This window comes from Glycine soja, chromosome 13 (assembly GCF_004193775.1).
Source record: "Glycine soja cultivar W05 chromosome 13, ASM419377v2, whole genome shotgun sequence".
Lineage (NCBI taxonomy): Eukaryota > Viridiplantae > Streptophyta > Magnoliopsida > Fabales > Fabaceae > Glycine > Glycine soja.
Window position 1 is genome coordinate 16,678,201 of NC_041014.1, and position 20,276 is coordinate 16,698,476.

General features: G+C 31.4%; 1 protein-coding gene across 1 annotated transcript; it reads right to left on the bottom strand.

Moving 5' to 3' along the window:
• Positions 1-5,803: 5,803 nt before the first annotated feature.
• LOC114380857 (uncharacterized protein At2g29880-like) lies at positions 5,804-6,958 on the bottom strand. The gene is made up of 2 exons (XM_028339942.1): positions 6,696-6,958; positions 5,804-6,601 (listed from the first exon to the last, which is right to left on the bottom strand). The coding sequence occupies exons 1-2, from the start codon at positions 6,942-6,944 to the stop codon at positions 5,951-5,953; spliced, it is 900 nt and encodes a 299-aa protein (XP_028195743.1). The 5' UTR covers positions 6,945-6,958; the 3' UTR covers positions 5,804-5,950.
• Positions 6,959-20,276: the final 13,318 nt, after the last annotated feature.

Consider the following 20,276-nt stretch of genomic DNA (forward strand, 5'->3'; position numbering starts at 1 on the left):
TTTAGTTCAATTATGCTCGGGCTAATTTATATAAGTTTTCTTGTAAGAGTTTTTTTTTCTTCTAAAAAATGATTTTTAACCTATGCATAATCTAATTTTAGTTTATGAAAAATTCATTTAATTTTTTTTTCTTTTTTTTTTCTCCTCAAACTCAAAGTGTTTATAGAAAAGTTTATGCAAATAAACTTTATTGAATGTTAGTTCTTGTCTCATTTTAGATTTACATTCAGCTGATTTAACATTAGTAGATGTTGATACTGAATTTTCATTCGTAATTATCAATATTTTATAAGATCCTAAGGACTGGTTTGTTTGTTTCAACTCGATTATGGTTTTTGCAACACGCTGAATGTGAATTCTTGTTTCATGTTAGATACTTAGATTTACGTTTAGCATTGTTTAATGATATTAGATTAGATGTTGACTCTTGTTGAGTTTTCATCCAATCAACATCATGTAGGATCTAAAGGCTTGTTTGTTTTAGCTTAATTGTGCTTTCTGAGACACAATGTGAATTCTTTGTGGTTTTAAAGATTTTTACAATATCTAGTTGTATTTATTTTCAAGCATAAAACTATTTGGGCCATTTAAGATAGTTATATTTTAAAGATTTCATCGTATTTTATAATATTAAAAAAAATTGGTAGGAAAATATTTTAAATAATAGTCAATTTTACTAATTACACATAAGTGTATGTATTGAAGGAAAAGTGAATCTGTGTGGTTTTGTGTATTTAAGGAAATTTTAACTTCCCTAAATAGTAGCATGTGATTTAAACTTAGATAATCAAATAAAGAATCACTTGTAAACCACCAACATACATACCCTTTGTTTTTCTTTCTTCAACTTATAAAAATATAGCATGCTTGTTTTGATTAAATGTTCTTTGGTAGGCATCATGTGGTGCACAAGTTGAAGATGCCATCTCTTTGGCATCTACTTGTAAGGATTTTTTTTTCTTTTCAGCTGCTTGTAAGGATTTGTTTTAAACCACATCTACTTTTTTTATATAAAAAAAAACTTTTACAGTAATTAAATATTTAATGTAATTGGTAGGTATAAAAATGGATTATAATCGATAAGTTGATTTGAATAATTCGGTGCATAAGTTGGGTTAGGCCGTAGGGTGCGCTTATTTTAGTTCCACAGTAGATTTTAAACTTGATTAAATTATTTAAGTTTTTATATTTTTATTTAGTATTTCTATATAAAAATATATACATTAATAAAATTTATTTTAAAAATATTTATTAGAATATTAAATATAATTATGTTAAAATTGAGGATGATAATTAATTATATTTTTAATTCAGAAGATGCTATTTTTTAATATTAAACCTGTTAAAAAAAATGATTTCTTCTTGCTCCAAGCCTCCAACTAATAATGGCAATATAATATCTATATAAAATTTATAAACTAATATATATATATATATATATAATAAATTTATAATTATTTAAATTTGAGTATTTATTTTTGTTAATTATTATTATTATTATTATTATTATTATTATTATTTAATTTTGATTTCATTACCTGTTATATTAAGTTATTAATCTATAATTGCCCCAAAAATTATATTTATCTCAAAATATTATTATGTGATCGAAATTTTATATCTTATAATTTAAAAATTATAATTATTATTTATCTCTAAGAAATAATATTGAAATGTGTTAATATTTTTTTAATAATATTACATTTTATTTTTCATACATTATTTTTATTAAAATAAAATTGACCATTATATATGAATTTAAAAAGAACTCTATTTATTATTATTATTAATTTATCATTATAAAAAAGTAATAATTATTAATAATATAGTTGATGTAATTCTCTATCAAAAATTAGTTTATATATATGAACTTCTTATTTGTAATTACAATTGTTCATCAAATTTATTTCCTAATTTATATCCTTATTTATTAATAAAAAATATTATAATTATTTCAAATTTAACAACATATTTATAAAATAAGTAATTTTAATTAATATTTTTCATAAAATTCATTTTAAAGTGACTAATTTAAAAATTTTAATAAAATTAACTATAAATATTAACATAGTATTCAAAGTTATTATTATAATGTTTATATATTTATATATCTATAAAATATTTAGATTTTTGATAAAAAAAAATAACATAATGAAATTAAATATGTTTTCATTTGAAAGTTAATTTTATTAGAAATAAAAAACTAATAATATATCATTATTTTTAAAATAAATATATTATTATTATAACATCTATAATAATAATTATGATTTGAATAAATTAACTCAACTACTCATCCACTACTCTCATTATTTTTAAACCGTTACTTTATTTTTTATTTTTTGCAAAATATATTTTAAAAACTAAATTTAAAATAAATTATATTGACATATATATATATATATATGTAATAGTTTATTTACTAATTTAAATCCTTAATTACTACATATTATGAGTTTTTTTAAATTTAACTATGTATTTATAATATTATTATTTTTCTTAAAATATGTTTTAGTCATGCCAAAATAACTAATAACCAAAAAATAACTAAATTTATAAAGATTACTCATTGGTAAAATATTTTAATTAACTTACTCTCATCACCATCACTACAACTATCATTATAATTGTCGTTCTTATTATTACCATTGTAAATTGTCACTATCTCTACCTCTGACAATTATTATCCTTGTAGCTTTTACTACCTCCACTAATGATTATTGAAATATGTTAGATTGTGGTTCATTTGGTGAATTTGTTAAAGATCTAATGATTAATTAGATTTTAATTTAAATTTTTAAATATTTTAATCTGAACGGTCTATTAATTTTAGTTTTGATCTAATTATTCTTGTTAATTATTTTCATGTTCTTACCTAATAAAATATTTTCACAAGAATCATATTCTTATTACTTAATATAAAAATATTAAAATTAATTTTTAATTATTAAAATTGTATAACACTTAATAGCATTAATGTGAGCAAATTAATTTTTATTAAATACAATTATTGCAAACAAACAAAAAGTCATCTAATGACTATTAATTATTGACACACATTTTTTTAAGTAAAGTTTACTTTATATATATATATATATATATATATATATATATATATATATATATATATATATATATATATATATATTTATTGATCTAACTTGAAATTTTACTGACTCAAATTAGGTTGGTCGATGATGGATTGGACTATCCCATTAGCCAGATTTTTTATTATTATTGATGAAATCACTTGATAATTTAATATTAAATGTGCCATTGACGTCTATTTTTGTTTTTAATTTCTAACATACTATAATCGACCCTCTGATTTATATGTTTCATTATGTATTATACTTTATTATTTTATAATATAAATGATAAATTTATATTTTATTTTATAAAGATTAAAAATGTTTAATTAACTTTTTATAAAAAAAATAATTTTCTTATATTTTTAAAAAGAGTTTAGCCTGTGAATACTTGTTTGACTAGAGAAATTCTAGTCCGTCATTAAATAGACACGACTTTATCCAACCCAAAAGTGTGTTCACCAATAATGGATGAATCTAAATAGGAGAGACTGGCTCCAATTGATAAGGGTTAATTATTAATTTCGTATTAAAATTATTTTAAATGATTTAACTTGATCTTTAAATTTTTTAAAAATTTAATTTGGTTCTTAATTATCGGAGGATATAATTAACACTAGCCTTTTGGTCCCATTTGAAAGATAGCCTCTGCTTTCCATGAAAATCAGTAGCTTTAAATGTTATCTTCAAATGTGAAAAGTTGGTGAAGGCAAAAGGTGTGGGCCTTGTTGCCATTGTTGATTGATCTTCTATTATGTTCTAATCATATGCTCTGGAGCTAGCTAGACTCATTTTAGGAGTTCACTTATATTTTGATTTAGTTGCATGCTATAATAAGGTGATATACACCTCACTTTCAAATCTTTCACTTTAATATGGTATTGGTAAGGTGATAAGTCACACTTATAAACAAATGATTCAGTTTACATGAACAAGATCTGTACTTACCACAGAGTTATAGCAACTCAAGAAACTGCTACAAGCTGGAAAGTTCATATTTATGATCAGTTCGAACTAAATATGTTGTTTCAATTAATTCTGAAAAGAGGAGCAGTTCGAAATTTTCCTTTTAAGATCTTCTTCTAGAATACAAATTTAAGTTGTTGGTGCGTGATGTTGATAGTTTATAGTTGATTTAAAAATAATTGGCCAGTGATTTATTACCAAAAAGCTATAGTTTATATTTTAATAAATTTGGAGGATATAACCCGTGTATTTATGGAGTAATTCTTAAGTAAAGAAAACATCAAAGTGATTGTGATTTGTGAAGGATAACATTTTTAAAAAAAAATATATTAAAAAGGAATTATTGAGCAGAGTACTGCAATGAAGCATTTGTATTTTTGTGAGACATTTGGCCAACTAGGCCACAATGTGATTTGTTTTTTACTCATTGATGCTTTATGGCCTTAGTTAGACAAACCTCCTTCGTCAGGATTTCTCGGTAAATTCTTGTCTTGGTATTACAAGACAATTTATAAGACAAGGTAAAAAAATAAAATAAAATAAGTGGCTTTTCCTTTTCCACGTTTTCACTTCCACTTCATTGTATGAATAGTCATCTATTCTCCAACTATATTGGTATAATTAACAAAATTCGTGCTATCTTGCATGATATACATATATATATATATATATATATATATATATATATATATATATACATATATATATATTTCCTCCTTATTCTAATTATCGTATAAAAAATATTCCATAATTATTATTTTATTTATATATTAATGATTATTATTTTATGACAGAGGAAATAACATATCTAGTCGTTGGAACTTTGCTAGATGTTTTAATGTTAATTGTTTAACCCAAAAGGAAATTACACGGGGGATTAAAGTAAATTATAGCTATGAAGTCGACTTCTCAAATTTCTTTTTTGCCAAAAGTGATTTAGGGGGTGTATTGGATTGGGATTTTGAGAGAATATTTTGACAAAAACAATCTTGAAGATTTTAAAAGATTATGTGGGATTGTATTGATTTTGTGGGATTTTAAAAGATTTTTTTTAAAAGACTTTTTACAATCAGATTCTTAACCCAAAATTTTAATGGATTTCTAACACAGATTTTTAAGATTTCAAAGTACTTTATGGATTTTTAAGATTTTGAAAGATTAATACATTTTAAACAAAAAAATAACGGAAGTTACAAAAGTGAATGAAAAAGATGATAAATAAATTATAATATTTGAATAAAGAAAATAAAAACGATAGAAATTTTAAACCTTTTAATAACAAAGTGTTTTTTCTCTTATAATCGTGCACAACTTTCGAAATACATCAGGATACATCCTATATACTTGTCGAAAGATTGCAGGATCATCGTTTAATGTTTTGTGTATATAGTCATATCCCCGACTAGTAATTTGTCGTCGAGTTAATGGACGTTCAATATGTTCACCACACATCATATTCAAAAACTTATTTAATATATCTATTAAAGCATAAATTGCCATCACATATGTGTATGTGGCTTCATAAAATTCTTCATTTGTTTCCTCGTCATCTATATCTTCATCATTTGTATCTTCATTATATATATCTCCATCCATTTCTTCGTTCTTTATGTCATGGTCATGGTTATAAGTCAATATCAAAGTTAATACAAATTCATATATAAAATAAATATAACTAAAGTTTAACCACAACAATTTCACAAAATATATAACCTAAATACTTCAACCATAATAGTTCGATCAAAAAACAAACCAAATATTTCAACCAAAATACAACCATAATAGTTCGACCAAAAAACAAACCAAATACTTCAACCAAAATAGAGACCCAAAAGATATAGTTCAACAAACTCACGATGTTTAAAATAATATGTTAATAATAGATGATCAAAATATTAATTATTCCCTAACTTAAAGTTTATCCGAGATGAGCGTTCTTCCAGTGACATCTTCAAGAAAAAATCCTTTTTTGCTTTAGTATTTAACAATTCAGCTGTCTTGAAACGCGTTATGTCATCCAAATTTGGAATTTCTTTTATAACATCCCAAATAATACCCTCGAGCTCTCTATCTCTATCTCTATCTTTTTCTCTTTTCTCCATCATGTTGGATATTTTTTCAAAATTCACAGCAATAGTCCCAATGCCAACAGAAAGATTTTCCAGAACGTTGCCTTGATTGTTGATCCCAACAGCGCTTGAACTCCCTCCATACTCGGATCTCCTTCGCTTGTGACAGTTTTGTTTTTCTATGGGAACCTCTGAATCTAAAGGGGGGTGGGATGGTGGACTTGGTTGGTTTGGTGATGGAGGCTGATATGCTGGTTCATAGTTATTTGGTGTTATGAATGTATCACTATTAGGATCATATGAAAATTTTTCTATCCCAACAGTTCTATTTTCTGGCTCAAAAGTTGTTGCATCAGTATCATCTGGATCGACTGATATAGAATTATTCCCGCTAGAAACTCCACCCCCAACAACGATCTTCAAATACTCATAATCAACCATATTTTTTCCTCGAAGTTTGCTGTGACTTGGGTGGGACTAAAAAAAAAATCATTGTTAATATACTACAAATATTATAATTTACTAAATTTATAACTATTAATATATTTAAAAGATTATGAACTTAGCTCACCTTTAAGTAATCTTTCCATACATCCTCATGAGCAGTGAAAGTTTTTCCAATTGGGTCCCATCCAAAGCCAGAGTTGTTGCGCATAAGGGTTGACATCATGTTATACTGGTTTCGAAACCACTTCATCCGACTCAAATAATGACTATAAGTTTTAGGGAATTTAGTTTTTGCATTGAGTTGAGGAAGTATTATTCGTTCTACATTTTGTTTGCTAAGTGACCCATTGGCATCACGCAATCCCCTATTCATAGCATCCACCAAGAGGTGCAATAACTCATTGGTATCCTCCATAATCCAAGATACATAATTATCTTTGTCTCTACTCTTTCCTTTGTTATTTTCTTGTGAATCCCCCATTTGATCGCTAATATATATATAAGAAACTAGTTATTTGACAAAAATAGTTATTGTTTCCTAATTGTCAAAAGTATAGTGACTATATCCCGAATAATATACAATTCAATAGAAAAACCAATAAAAAACTACCTAGTAATAAAATAAGGGTCATGCTAACATGCGCACTTAGGGCACATGTTAAGGATACTTCCAATAGTAACTACGTCTTAAAAACAACAATTTTTGACTTTTAATTAAGGGCACATGTTAGCATTTTCCATAAAAATAATACTCATATATCATAAAATCATTTAAAAAAAACTATTAACAAAATAACAATAATAATAACACAATAACAATTAAAAAATTATTAAAACAATAATAATAATAATAACACGCTGTCAAAAAATAATAATAACACATTAATAATTAACATTTTAATAATAACACAAGAAAATAATAATAATAATAATGGACGTTGTAAAAAAACAAGTTGAAGAAACAGAAAAAAAAAGAGTTTTTTATTTTGATTTGCATATATAGTACTAAAAAAAAAAGCAATATGAAATCTTGATGCATATCAATTGCCATTCTTTTGATGCATATTCATTGTCTGGACGTTGAAAACAATATGAATACGAAATCTTGAAGCATATACAACACCCTTTTCTTTTGATTTGCGTAATATACATATAGTATGAACAATATTGACTATCGATTGCCATTAAAAAAATAGGTAAAATTGATTGAAAAGTTGTAAGAGAATGAACCTGGTAGTGGTTTGTGTCTTGTTCGGCAGGAGAAGAAAAAGTCTTTGGAAGATTATGAAAAGTCTCAAGGGTTTGGGTGAGATTGTTGGAGGAGTATTTTATGTGTATTTCTAACTAAAAAGTCTCTCAAAATCCATTCCACAAAAGAATTCATCAAAATCTATTTACTTTTGAATACCAAAAGACATTTTAAAAGTGGTAAGAAATCTCAATTGAATACCAACAGATTTTGTTACCCTGAAAAAAAAATCTTTATTGTCTTAATTGAATACCACAAGATTTGTTTATATTTTATAAAAGTCTTGATTGAATACCACAAGATTTTTTAATCATAAAAAAGTCTTTTAAAATCCTTTGAAATCTTAATCCAATAGCCGTGTCGTGGCGGTCGGAAGTTGGAATATGAAAAGCACTTTTAAAAAAGAGTCTAAAGCAAGGTTAAGGTAAAGTTCACGGTCATCGCAAACGAATTGGTAGAGAATGCTAAAGAAAATTATATATATATATATATATATATATATATATATATATATATATATATATATATATATATATATATATATAATTTGACATTAAATTTTTCTTCCATAACTTATATGGGATGACAAAAAAAATTGTACAAATATCATCATAAATAGTTTAAATGGATACTTCCGGATACGATTTTTTTTTAACCTACTCATTAACGGGTAGGATACGGATATTATAGATGAATATTGACAGTAATTTTAAGAATTATTCCATACATAATTACAAATTAAATTTTATGTTAAACATCTATTCAATCTTAAAAATTACTTATATTTGTATTCATTTTTTTTAGCTTCATTAATACAATATATTAACAATATCCAACATTTTAAATTAACCCTATTGAATTTCCTAATTAAATATTGTGTGATAATGTTAAGTTAAAAAGTCCATGTCACATATCACATGACTTTTGTGTTTCGATTTTAATCATTCATAATTTAATCTAATAACCAAAATTTACTACACTTAGTCTTTCGTAATAAAATTATTCTCTCTTAACACACACAACCACTCTCTTGCTCTTTTTATAATAAAAATACTTTCTATTGAAAATTACCTACACTTGCATCGGTACTTATTAAACATGTAATTATCCTTTTTTTAGGGGAAATAAATCATATTATTTCATTCAAAATAAGTGATTCAATAAAGGAGGAACAAAATTAAAAACTTGGTGACTAACATAAATTAAAAAGTTCTTGCCAGAAAATCAACTACTTGATTTGCTTATTTTTTAATCAGGGATGAGTGCAGGGCATTCTTTTTGACACCTTTTTTTACTTAGCATGTAAGGAACATGCTACTGTTGGGTCCAAAGGATGTAAAATGTAGAATTAAATTCTTCTTTATTGGGCTTTGAATGAAGTGGGAATTACAAAGTTTAGAAATACTTTATCATAATTTTACTACGTATTGGGTTGGCTAGAGGATATAGTAGATTTAAATTATTTTGTAAGTCAGTGACATAAAAAATGAATAAAAATCAATGATGAAAATTATTATAATTTATTTATATTTATACTTTGAAATAAAAATTAATTTTAATTTTACGTGTAAAGCTAGTAACTCTATTGGTGAAATTTTATTTATTTATGAATTATTTATTTATCAAAAATTATATATTTAAATAATTAAAAAGAAAAAAAATTCTAACATCCCCTATAAAAGAGTTCTAGATCTGTCCCTATTCCTAATAAAATGCATTCTAGCGTTTTATAATTAACTAAGTCAGAGTTTACATTTATGAACAATAAAGCCCAACTCAAAAACGTTTTGGGTTGTTATAAGACAGAATGTCAACATGAGTTCATTTTAACTAGGAATGATAACGGGTACAGATAGTGCTTAATTACGGTGAACATGTTTTAAAAAGTCTAATTCTCATAAAATTATTGAGTATTATATTATTTTTTTGTTTAAAAAAGTAATTTTTTTAATATTCATGAACATCTATAGGTATTCATGGACTTACAAAAATCCGCAAGTAATTAACATATGCGAATACATGCGTTCATGGGACGGGAGTTGCTATGTGTACCTAACATTATTGTTGGGACACCCAGCAAACAGTGAAGTGGCGAAACTGCCCTTCAGCAATTATTCTTCCGGAAACTTTCCGGAAAAATTATTTCCGGAATTTTTCCGGAAGAACCTTCTTCCGGAAGAAGAATTTGTGTCTTCCGGAAGTACTCACAGACAACTTCCGAAAAAACGTCATCCGGAATGTTCCCGGAAGAAGCTTCTTCCGGAAGTTAGTTTTTTTTTAAAAAAATATTTTATTTTGTAATAATTTACTTTTAATTGCATAAACTAATTTATAAAATAATTAATACTATTATGCATAAATAATTAAATAATTAGTGAACATAATTATGACTAATATTTATAATTTGTTTTTTACGCGCATGTCAAATATTAATTTAAACCATAAAAATTAATTAATTCGTAAACGTGATTATTGTTTTATAACAAAATGAAGAAAAAAGAATTTTTATTTTATAATAATAAGTAAAAATAAAATAATATTTAATGCGTATGTAATGACGATTTTGCCCTTGTGTAAATTTCTTTAAATTAACGTGTTGAGGCTGTGTTTTACTGCGCTTTCTTTGTTTCTTCTTCCGTTTGCTTTGTTTGTTTCTTCCGTTTGCTGCTGTTTCGGTGGTGGTCCCTTCAGCAGTCTGTTGGTGGTCCCGTGAAGTGAAGTATTTGAAGATTTGGTGGTCCCGTGTTCCGTATTTGAAGTTTTATTAGTGGCTGTTGTTCCTATTTCGTCGGAGGTACGCGTTTATTTCGTTTTCCGGTTAGTTTTTAGAGAAGTAAAACAGTAAAAAGTGTATCCGGAAGAAATTTTAGGCACAGAAGGAGGAAGGTCCGGAATGACCACTTCCGGAAGAAGGTCTTCCGGAAGTTACGAAGGGCAATTCCGGAAGAAGTGCTTCCGGAAACTACTTCCGGAAGACCTTTTTCCGGAATTGGGCTTCGTAATTTCCGGAAGAAGGTCTTCCGGAAGTTACGAATGCAAATTCCGGAAGAAGGTCTTCCGGAAGTAGTTTCCGGAAGCACTTCTTCCGGAATTGCCCTTCGTAACTTCCGGAAGAAGTGCTTCCGGAAACTACTTCCGGAAGACCTTCTTCCGGAATTGGGCTTCGTAACTTCCGGAAGACCTTCTTCCGGAATGTTAAATTATTAGCAATTTTTTTTAATTTCTGTTTTATAATTTATATATATATATATATATATATATATATATATATATATATATATATATATATTTCTGTTAGTTAATAATGAATTATTGGTTTATTTAGGTATAATGATATATATTGTGGATTATATATATATATATATATATATATATTTCTGTTTTATAATTTTTTTTATTTCTGTTTTATATATGTTGTGGATTATTGATTTAATTAGGTATAATATTAAATGATTTAGGTAACTTAAATGTATAATGGTACAAAAATGTTTTATTAGTTGTTTATTATAGTGATAAGTTTAGTTTAATTAAATAATGTAGTTATAAATTTAGAATATATTTGTATTAGTGGTTATATGATAATTTTAATATAGTCGTGTATGATGCATATGTGCTATTAATATGTTTGTTATTTAAGGTGTTGTAAATTTTTGGATGTGGTTATATGATAATTTGAATGTACTTGTGTATGATGCATATGTCCTTAAGATGGACGAAGATCAATGGAGGTATGACTTTGCGATGTCACAAGAAGTGCATATGGATTATGATTATGATAATCAAGAAGAATGTGGAGTGAATGAATCACATGTCGATTGTTCAAATGCTTTTAATACATCTCAGGTAATCATAGATAATTTGAGTCATTGGTTGAATTGATGGTTTGTATGAAAATTAATATGTTAGGGTTGCGTTGTAGGTATTCGCTACTCGAGATGATGTTTTGCAATGGGCTCGAACAGTTGCCCATGAAAATGGATTTGTTGCAGTGATTATGAGATCTGACACAGAGACCGGTAGCAGAGGAAGAAGTTCATTTGTGTTAATTGGGTGTGAAAGGAGTGGTACGTACAAGTGTAGAAATAAAGAATTCGTTAGAAAAGACACCGGGAGTAGGAAATGTGGTTGTCCCTTCAGGCTTCGTGGGAAACCAGTGCGTGGAGGGGAAGGTTGGATGGTGAAGTTGATCTGTGGGATTCATAATCATGAATTGGCGAAGTCCTTAGTTGGACATCCATACACCGGGCGATTGACTAAAGAAGAAAAGAAAATTATTGCTGATATGACAAAGTCGATGGTGAAACCGAAAAACATCTTGCTAACGTTGAAGGAACACAATGCCGACAGTTACACCACGATAAAGCAAATTTACAATGCAAGAAGTGCATATCATTCTTCAATAAGAGGAGCTAATACCGAAATGCAGCATCTGATGAAGCTTCTCGAACGTGATCAATACATTCATTGGCATAGATTGAAGGATGAAGTTGTGGTGCGTGATCTGTTTTGGTGTCACCCAGATGCAGTAAAGTTATGCAATGCATGTCATCTGGTGTTTTTTATAGACAGTACCTACAAAACAAACAGGTACAGACTCCCACTACTTGACTTTGTTGGAGTGACACCAACGGCGATGACATTCTCTGCTGGGTTTGCATATCTGGAGGCTGAGTGTGTTAATAATATTGTATGGGCTTTGGAACGATTTCGAGGCCTATTTTTAAGACACGATCGCCTCCCTCTTGTTATTGTCACTGACAGAGACCTAGCACTGATGAATGCAGTGAAAACTGTGTTTCCCGAGTCTACTAATTTGTTGTGCAGGTTTCACATCGATAAGAATGTGAAGGCGCAGTGCAAATCTTTAATCGGGGAAAAAAATGCGTGGGACTATGTAATGGATAGCTGGGGTACTTTGGTTGATTGTCCGTCCGAATACGAGTTCCATGAGTCACATCAGAAGTTTCAAGTTGCTTGTTCGCCTTGGCCGATGTTCGTTGACTATGTTAACGACACATGGATTATCCCCCACAAGGAAAAATTTATTACAGCATGGACAAATAAGGTCATGCACCTAGGCAACACAACAACAAACAGGTATTAACAACTGATTTTATTTTTTAGTAACGATTAATATTAAATGGTATTTAATTGTTGTATATTTTCATGTTTGTTGTGTATTTTAAATGTAGGGTTGAATCAGCTCATTGGGCTCTCAAAAGAGTACTACAAAATAGCGTTGGAGACCTATGTAGTGTTTGGGATGCCATGAACAACATGATCACGCTGCAACACGTCGAAATTAAAGCATCCTTTGAAACCAGTACCCATGTGGTTGGCCATGTATATAAAAAAACCTTATACAAGAGGCTTCTTGGGATGGTTTCGAGGGATGCTTTAAATCAGATTGCTTCTGAGATTGACCGTCTACGTTATCTCGGCAACAATCTCTCTTCTTGTGGTTGTGTGATGAGAAGCACGCACGGGCTTCCTTGTGCATGTGAGCTTTCTAGGTATACTGCTAGCAGCATCCCATTGGAGTCAGTCCATCTTTTTTGAAGGAGACTTTGCTTTTCAGACCAAGGGTTATGTGAGACGGAAGTCACCATCAAGGAAGAAATAGAGGTCATATCTAAAAGGTTTGATGAACTTGATGTGGCTGGCAAAGTAACTCTGAAGAGTAAACTTCGAGAAATCGCATACCCTGATCATAACTCTATGTGCCCTCCTCCGTCAAAGGTGAACACTAAAGGTGCACCGAAGAAACCGATGAAAAGAAGTCAAACATCCACAAAGCGTGATCCGTCTTACTGGGAGTATGTTGATGCTTTTCATTCTGTTCAAAGCAGCAACTCTCCAGTGAAATGAAGTGCATCATGTTCTCAATCGCGTCAGCCAACAAGGATGATCCCGATGTTGGATCAATTTGCGTCATTCTTTCAAGGTTTCATTCGTGACGTTGTGGATGTGAAAGCGGACGGTAACTGTGGATATCGGTCCATTGGCGCTTTATTAGGTATGGGGGAAGATTCGTGGCCGTTAGTGCGTAATGAATTGCTTAAAGAACTTGGCAGGTGGTCGCATGAGTACATCAACCTCTTCGGTGGCACAGAGAGATTTGAACAATTAAAGTTGTCCCTACTTGTTGATGGCTTTTCAAAGGTATGTTTTTAGGTTAATTTTTTTTAATAACAATGTTTAAATTACTTACATGTGTATGTTTGATTCATTCAGGTTAGTGTGGACAAGTGGATGGATATAACAGACATGGGATATGTGATTGCTTCACGGTATAACGTAATCCTTGTATCGTTGTCCCAACAATAAAGCATGACATTTTTCCCTCTTAGAAGTCAACCACCACCTGACTCTTCTGGCCACCGCATCATATGTGTCGGTCACGTGTTTGGAAATCATTTTGTTCAGGTACATTGAATATAGTTAGTGTAACAATTATGCAATGACTTCGCTGGTTCGTTTGGCACGGTCAGCGCATGATATAATGTTTGTTCATGTACAACAGGTTTATTTGAAAGACCGTTGTCCGTTGCCGCCCCCAGCGCTGTTGTGGTCAAGCAATTGTTATTCTCAGGCAAAGCAATGGGCAATTCCATATATTAGTAGAATGCAGCAATACACAAGCTTGATGTCATTCAAAACACACTATGTAGACCTAAATGAAGACTAAACATTGTTTATTTAATTGTATTCATTATACGATATAATTTGTTGTAACCCGTTACTAACCAATTAATATTATCAACTACTCGTTTGGTTAAGCAAGGAAATTGTTGGTCCAACAAAAATCATTTACGCGTGCAGCATACATCATTGTCATAATTGACAACACATAATGACATGCATGCGTATTACAGTTTGAGCGTGACAACACATTGGCTGACTTCAGTACACATTTTGAAACTAGCAGTCGCTCGACAACACATTGATTGACTTGACTACACATTAGCGACAACACTTTGGCTGACTTGACTACACATTTACGCGTGTCTATTTTTTTGTAAACAAAGGCTCGGTCACAACCATCTATATATATGGCAGACTAGGCTACTAAATCACACAATATCTTGCTTTCAAATAATCTCCCAACTGATACACAAACTATGGCATTTCTAGGAGAAACTAGCAGTCAGACGATTGTCAACTCAAGGTTGACTTTCATTTATCCAAATGGATCGATTATTCACAATGATACTGGGGTTTACTTCCAAACTTCAACTCCGGTGCCCATTCGAGTACCAAATAGGTGTGATTTTGCAAGCCTAAAAACCAGAATACACAATACCCTTCAGCTATCCGACAAACAATTTTTGGATGAAATTCACTACCGGAAGCCATTCACCGATACAGGTAACCAAATTCGCTTTGAGTGTATCAAATTGATAAATGATGACGATGTCAACACAATGTTAATGTGTAATGATCAATTTTCTTGTGTTGGTCCGATTGAGTTATTATGCACCGTTGGAAGAACACCAGATGGAATAATAAACTTACTTGAACGCACTATGCCTTGTACTCATGACGCGATCCTGTATTACAACGGGAAATGGAACATGCCACCGCAGAACAAATTTGTTGGATGCGCGTTCACAGGAAAAAATCCTAAGAAATTTCAAATTCCTTCAACATGTACCATCGATGAACTGAAGAATTTAATCAAGCAAGTTGCACTTAAAGGGATTCCCCCTCTTGGAATTCACGAATCACAAACGGTAAGACGATTGTTTTTCCGCCAACCAGCTCGGTTTGAGTATTCAGATACGGTTATAAAATATGAAATAAATGAGCTGATCACCAACGAAGAACTGCTGAAGGTGTTAGTACAATCTAACTACTGGAAAAAATATGGACCAATAGAAATTTTAGCTGTCTTTACTAAATATGTTGAAGACGAGGTCAATGGGACGTCGCTAAACAACTAAATGTGATGTTTAATTTTTTGTTTTTTCATTGATGTAACATTTATCTGTTTACGGCGTGTTTAATTCCCATAATAAAGTTTCATGTGTTGTTTCAGTGGTCCAAAAAATAAATTGTTAAAAGGGTTCATTTCCTATTTTTTTGGATTTTGAAGCTTTGTTTTGACGTGTTAGTTGACGGAACCGGGGAACGGGACTATTTTTTTTGGATTCTTTGACATCCAAACATGAGAAATGGCCGCCCTCCATTGTCTCAGGGCACAAACACACCCACGCAAAAAAATCCCAAACATGGGTAGTTGAACATGGAAAAAGGGTTCATTTCCTATTTTTTTGGATTTTGAGGCTTTGTTTTGACGTGTTAGTTGACGGAACCAGGGAACGGGACTATTTTTTTTGGATTCTTTGACGTTCAAACATGAGAAATGACCGCCCTCCATTGTCTCAGGGCACAGGCACACCCACGCAAAAAAACTCAAACATGGGTAGTTGAACATGGAAAAAGGGTTCATTTCCTATTTTTTTGGATTTTGAGGCTTTGTTTTGACGTGTTAGTTGACGGAACCGGGGAACGAGACTATTTTTTTTGGATTCTTTGACGTCCAAACATGAGAAATGGCCACCCTCCATTGTCTCAGGGCACAGGCACACCCACGCAAAAAAATCCCAAACATGGGTACTTGAACATGGAAAAAGGGTTCATTTATGTAATTCTTATAAACAAAACTCATTATTCTAAAAACTTATGATTTTTATGTAATTCTTACAAACATGGAAAAATGGTTCATTTATGTAATTCTTACAAACATGGGTACTTGAACATGGAAAAAGGGTTCACTTATGAATTATTAATCATTTTAAAAACTTTTATTTTTTATGTAATTCTTACAAACAAAACTCATGATTCTAGGTTCCCTTTTTTTAAAAATAAATTTAAAACAACCGTAAACTTCGCTTAAGGACGACAAACAATCGGAATAACAAACTATATTATAAAATAATAAACTGTGCAAAACACGTCAACTATATTAAACAAAAACTGTAATAATTACAAATATTCATGTCAACTACAACACAACAAAATAAATACAATGATCAATGGTCCGTGCGGCGTCTCTGACGAGCCCTGACCGTCCCATCAGCACTGGGTCCCCCTCTCGCGATCGTCAGGCAGTCTTGCATAATGTCATATAACTCTGTGCCTGCAGTGACTATCCTAAGGTTGAGCACACGCTCCAACCTCTGTGCAATCGCCTCATATCCCTCGTAATCATCCTGTCAAAGTCAGTAAAAACATTTATTATGAAATTCAAAATAAACAACAACTCATAAAACATTAAACGCGCAAATAATCTTACCACATATGGAGGGGGGTCAAATGCCACTGGAACCTGGGGGCTGGGCGACTGTATGTAGTCCTCAGGGTCTGCAGCTGGTGCATCCCTCTGCTGATCAGCTGCCTGGGTCGGTGTCATGAAAGGGTGAGATATGCGGAAAAACCACTCAATGTAATCCGCAGATACCTGCCCAGGCACTAGACAAGGCTGACCCGCAGGTAGTAAGTGATCCGCAAACTCCATCCACCTGTCATCTATCTGATCGTGTGACAATCGTGCACTAACAGGTGGCGGAGGGATGCTCTGGATGTAACCGAACTGGCGTACCACCCTCTCCGGTCGAACTGTGACGATCATAGGACCCCATCTGAGGTGACTCTGGAACGATGAAATCTCCTGAAACGCCCTAACACCCCGATGCTCCGTGTACGGCAACCAGGACACATCTGTGACGGTCAAACCATCATAACGTGCCCTGTAGGGTGCTCCTGTGATGCCCTTCATGTGCGCCTTCGACGTCAACTACCGGGAAGCACGTGGGGACGTCTCCTGGTATGTATCGTCAGTCACGCACTGATGCACACTAGGGAAGTGCTCATAGATCCAACACTACACAATAATTGAGGTTAACATAACATAAAAACATGTTTAAATCATAATCGAACCTAACATATTAATAAACACCAAATTTACCTGAAGTAGCGTCAAGTACCCCGCAAGCTGTCGGGTGGTGGTCCTACAAGCTTCATCTAACTGGTCATACATATGAACCAGCGCGGCAACCCCCCAAGCGTAACCACCACTATGAGCGAGGTCCCGGAAAGCGTTAAAGTGGACCACATGCACGTATGTTGCACTCTTATTAGCAAAAAGAGTGCAACCGACAAGGTGCAGCAGATAAGCGCGAGCTGCGACAATCCACCGCCGGGCCTGAAATCTGGTCTCATAAATGTCACGAACCCATCCTAATTGTACATATGCTCCACGTGTGAGTGCTGTCTCAGCTCTGGCCTCCTCCTCAGACACTTCCAGCAACTCCGTAAGCAAGAATCTGGCCTCCTCCGTAGAAAGAGCGTGGAAACTGTGCAAGGCGCCAGTGATGGGCAAATGTAGGATGGACGACACATCATCCAATGTGATCGTCAGCTCTCCTACAGGAAGGTGGAAGGTGCTAGTCTCACTGTGCCACCTCTCCACAAATGCGGATATAAGTCCAGGATCGCCAGTAATAATTGAACAATCTATCAGTGGACTTAATCCTGTGGCAGCCACCAGGCCTTCATTCTCAGGCACTGGCCTCCCAATCAGTGTCACCTTCCTCCCATGTGACACTAACTTCAAATCAGGACGTTCCTGATTTGAAGTACAAATTATACAATTATTAAAAAAAATTAATCATAACAAATAAATAAACAATGACAAATAATTAACAAATTAAAATACATGTCCACTCCACACGGCATGTGCAACATGCTCGGCAAATGATGTGAGCACTGACGGGTCACGTGGACCACCAGGGAATCCCTCTGTAGCATCATCACCATCTGACCCCTCACCACTATCAGCACCCTGTGCGTCCGCACGCATCTCAGGTGCTTCCGTAGGCTGCTCAGGGACATCATCAGTCATGTCAGCGACGTCCTTAGTCATATCACGTCCCTCCGTAGTCATCTGATGAACGCGTAGCCTACGGGCTGAGCAGTAGGCCTACGCCTCTCGGGAACATCGCCAGCATCCTCGTCAGCAGCTCTATCTCTGCCTACAACTCTACCTATGGCACGACCTAAACCTCGTGTTCTGGCCATGATCTGTAAATCATGTCGAACACGTATTTTTTTCGGTCAAAATATACACAATTTTCTTTATAAAAAATCAACTTTATTTATAAACAAATAAGACTAACTTAAATCAAATTATTTTCACACATACACGACCTAATTTAAAAAAAAAAATTAAACAACTTCATTTATATAAAAAAAAACAACTAATGTAAAAAAAAATTATTAATAAACATGCACAACTTAATTTTTTTAAAAAAATTAAACAACTTCATTTATAAAAAAAAACACAACTAATATAAAAATAATTCATTACTAAACATCCACAACTTAATTTTAAAAAAAAATTAAACAACTTCATTTATAAAAAAAAACACAACTAATGTAAAAAAAATTAATTAGTAAACATCCAGCTCTTAATTTGAAAAAAAAAATAAGAAACTTCATTTCTAAAAAAAAACACAACTAAATTACTTAGTAAACATCCACAAGTTAATTTTTTTTTTTAAAAAAAATAAACAACTTCATTTATAAAAACAAAACACAACTAATATAAAAATAATTCATTACTAAACATCCACAACTTAATTTAAAAAAAAAATTAAACAACTAATGTAAAAAAAATTATTTAGTAAACATCCACAATTTTTTTAGTAAATAAAATACTTCATTTATAATAAAATAAACTAATTAATTATAAAAAATTACTATTTTTATAAAACTTCCAAAACACACAACTTTAATTATAAAAATAGACAACTTCATTTTTAAAGAAAAAACACTAATTTTAAAAAATAAACAATAAACAAAAACAAACACAACTACTTTTATTAAAAAAAAATTAATTTACAAATTAATATTTAGTAAAAATACACAATTTAAATTATAAAAAAAATATGACATAAAAAACCCAAACTTCATTTTTCATAAAATCTAAAAAACAAAATAACCAAAATAAATAAAATAATTCATTTAAAAAAAAAAAAAAACAATTTCTGTTTAAAAAAATTTTAAAAAAAAAACACAAAAAAAAAACAAAAAAACCACTTCCGGAAGAAGTGGTTCTTCCGGAAACATTCCGGAAGAAGGGGTTCTTCCGGAAAGGTCTTCCGGAAATTTGAAAGTTCTTCCGGAAGTGCGCGTCTTCCGGAATTCTTCCGGATGAATCACTTCTTCCGGAAAGTTCCCGGAAGAGGTTTTCCGGGAGTCTTCCGAAAGAAGTGTTCTTCCGGAAGACGTTTGGTTACTTCCGGAAGAACACTTCTTCTGGAAACTTTCCAGAAAAGGTTCTTCCGGAACTTCCGGAAAAGGTTCTTCCGGAACTTCCGGAAGAACCCCTAACGGGTCTTCCGGAAGACTCCGTCGTCAGCCATTTCCCCATTTTTTCCGGCGTCTCCTGCT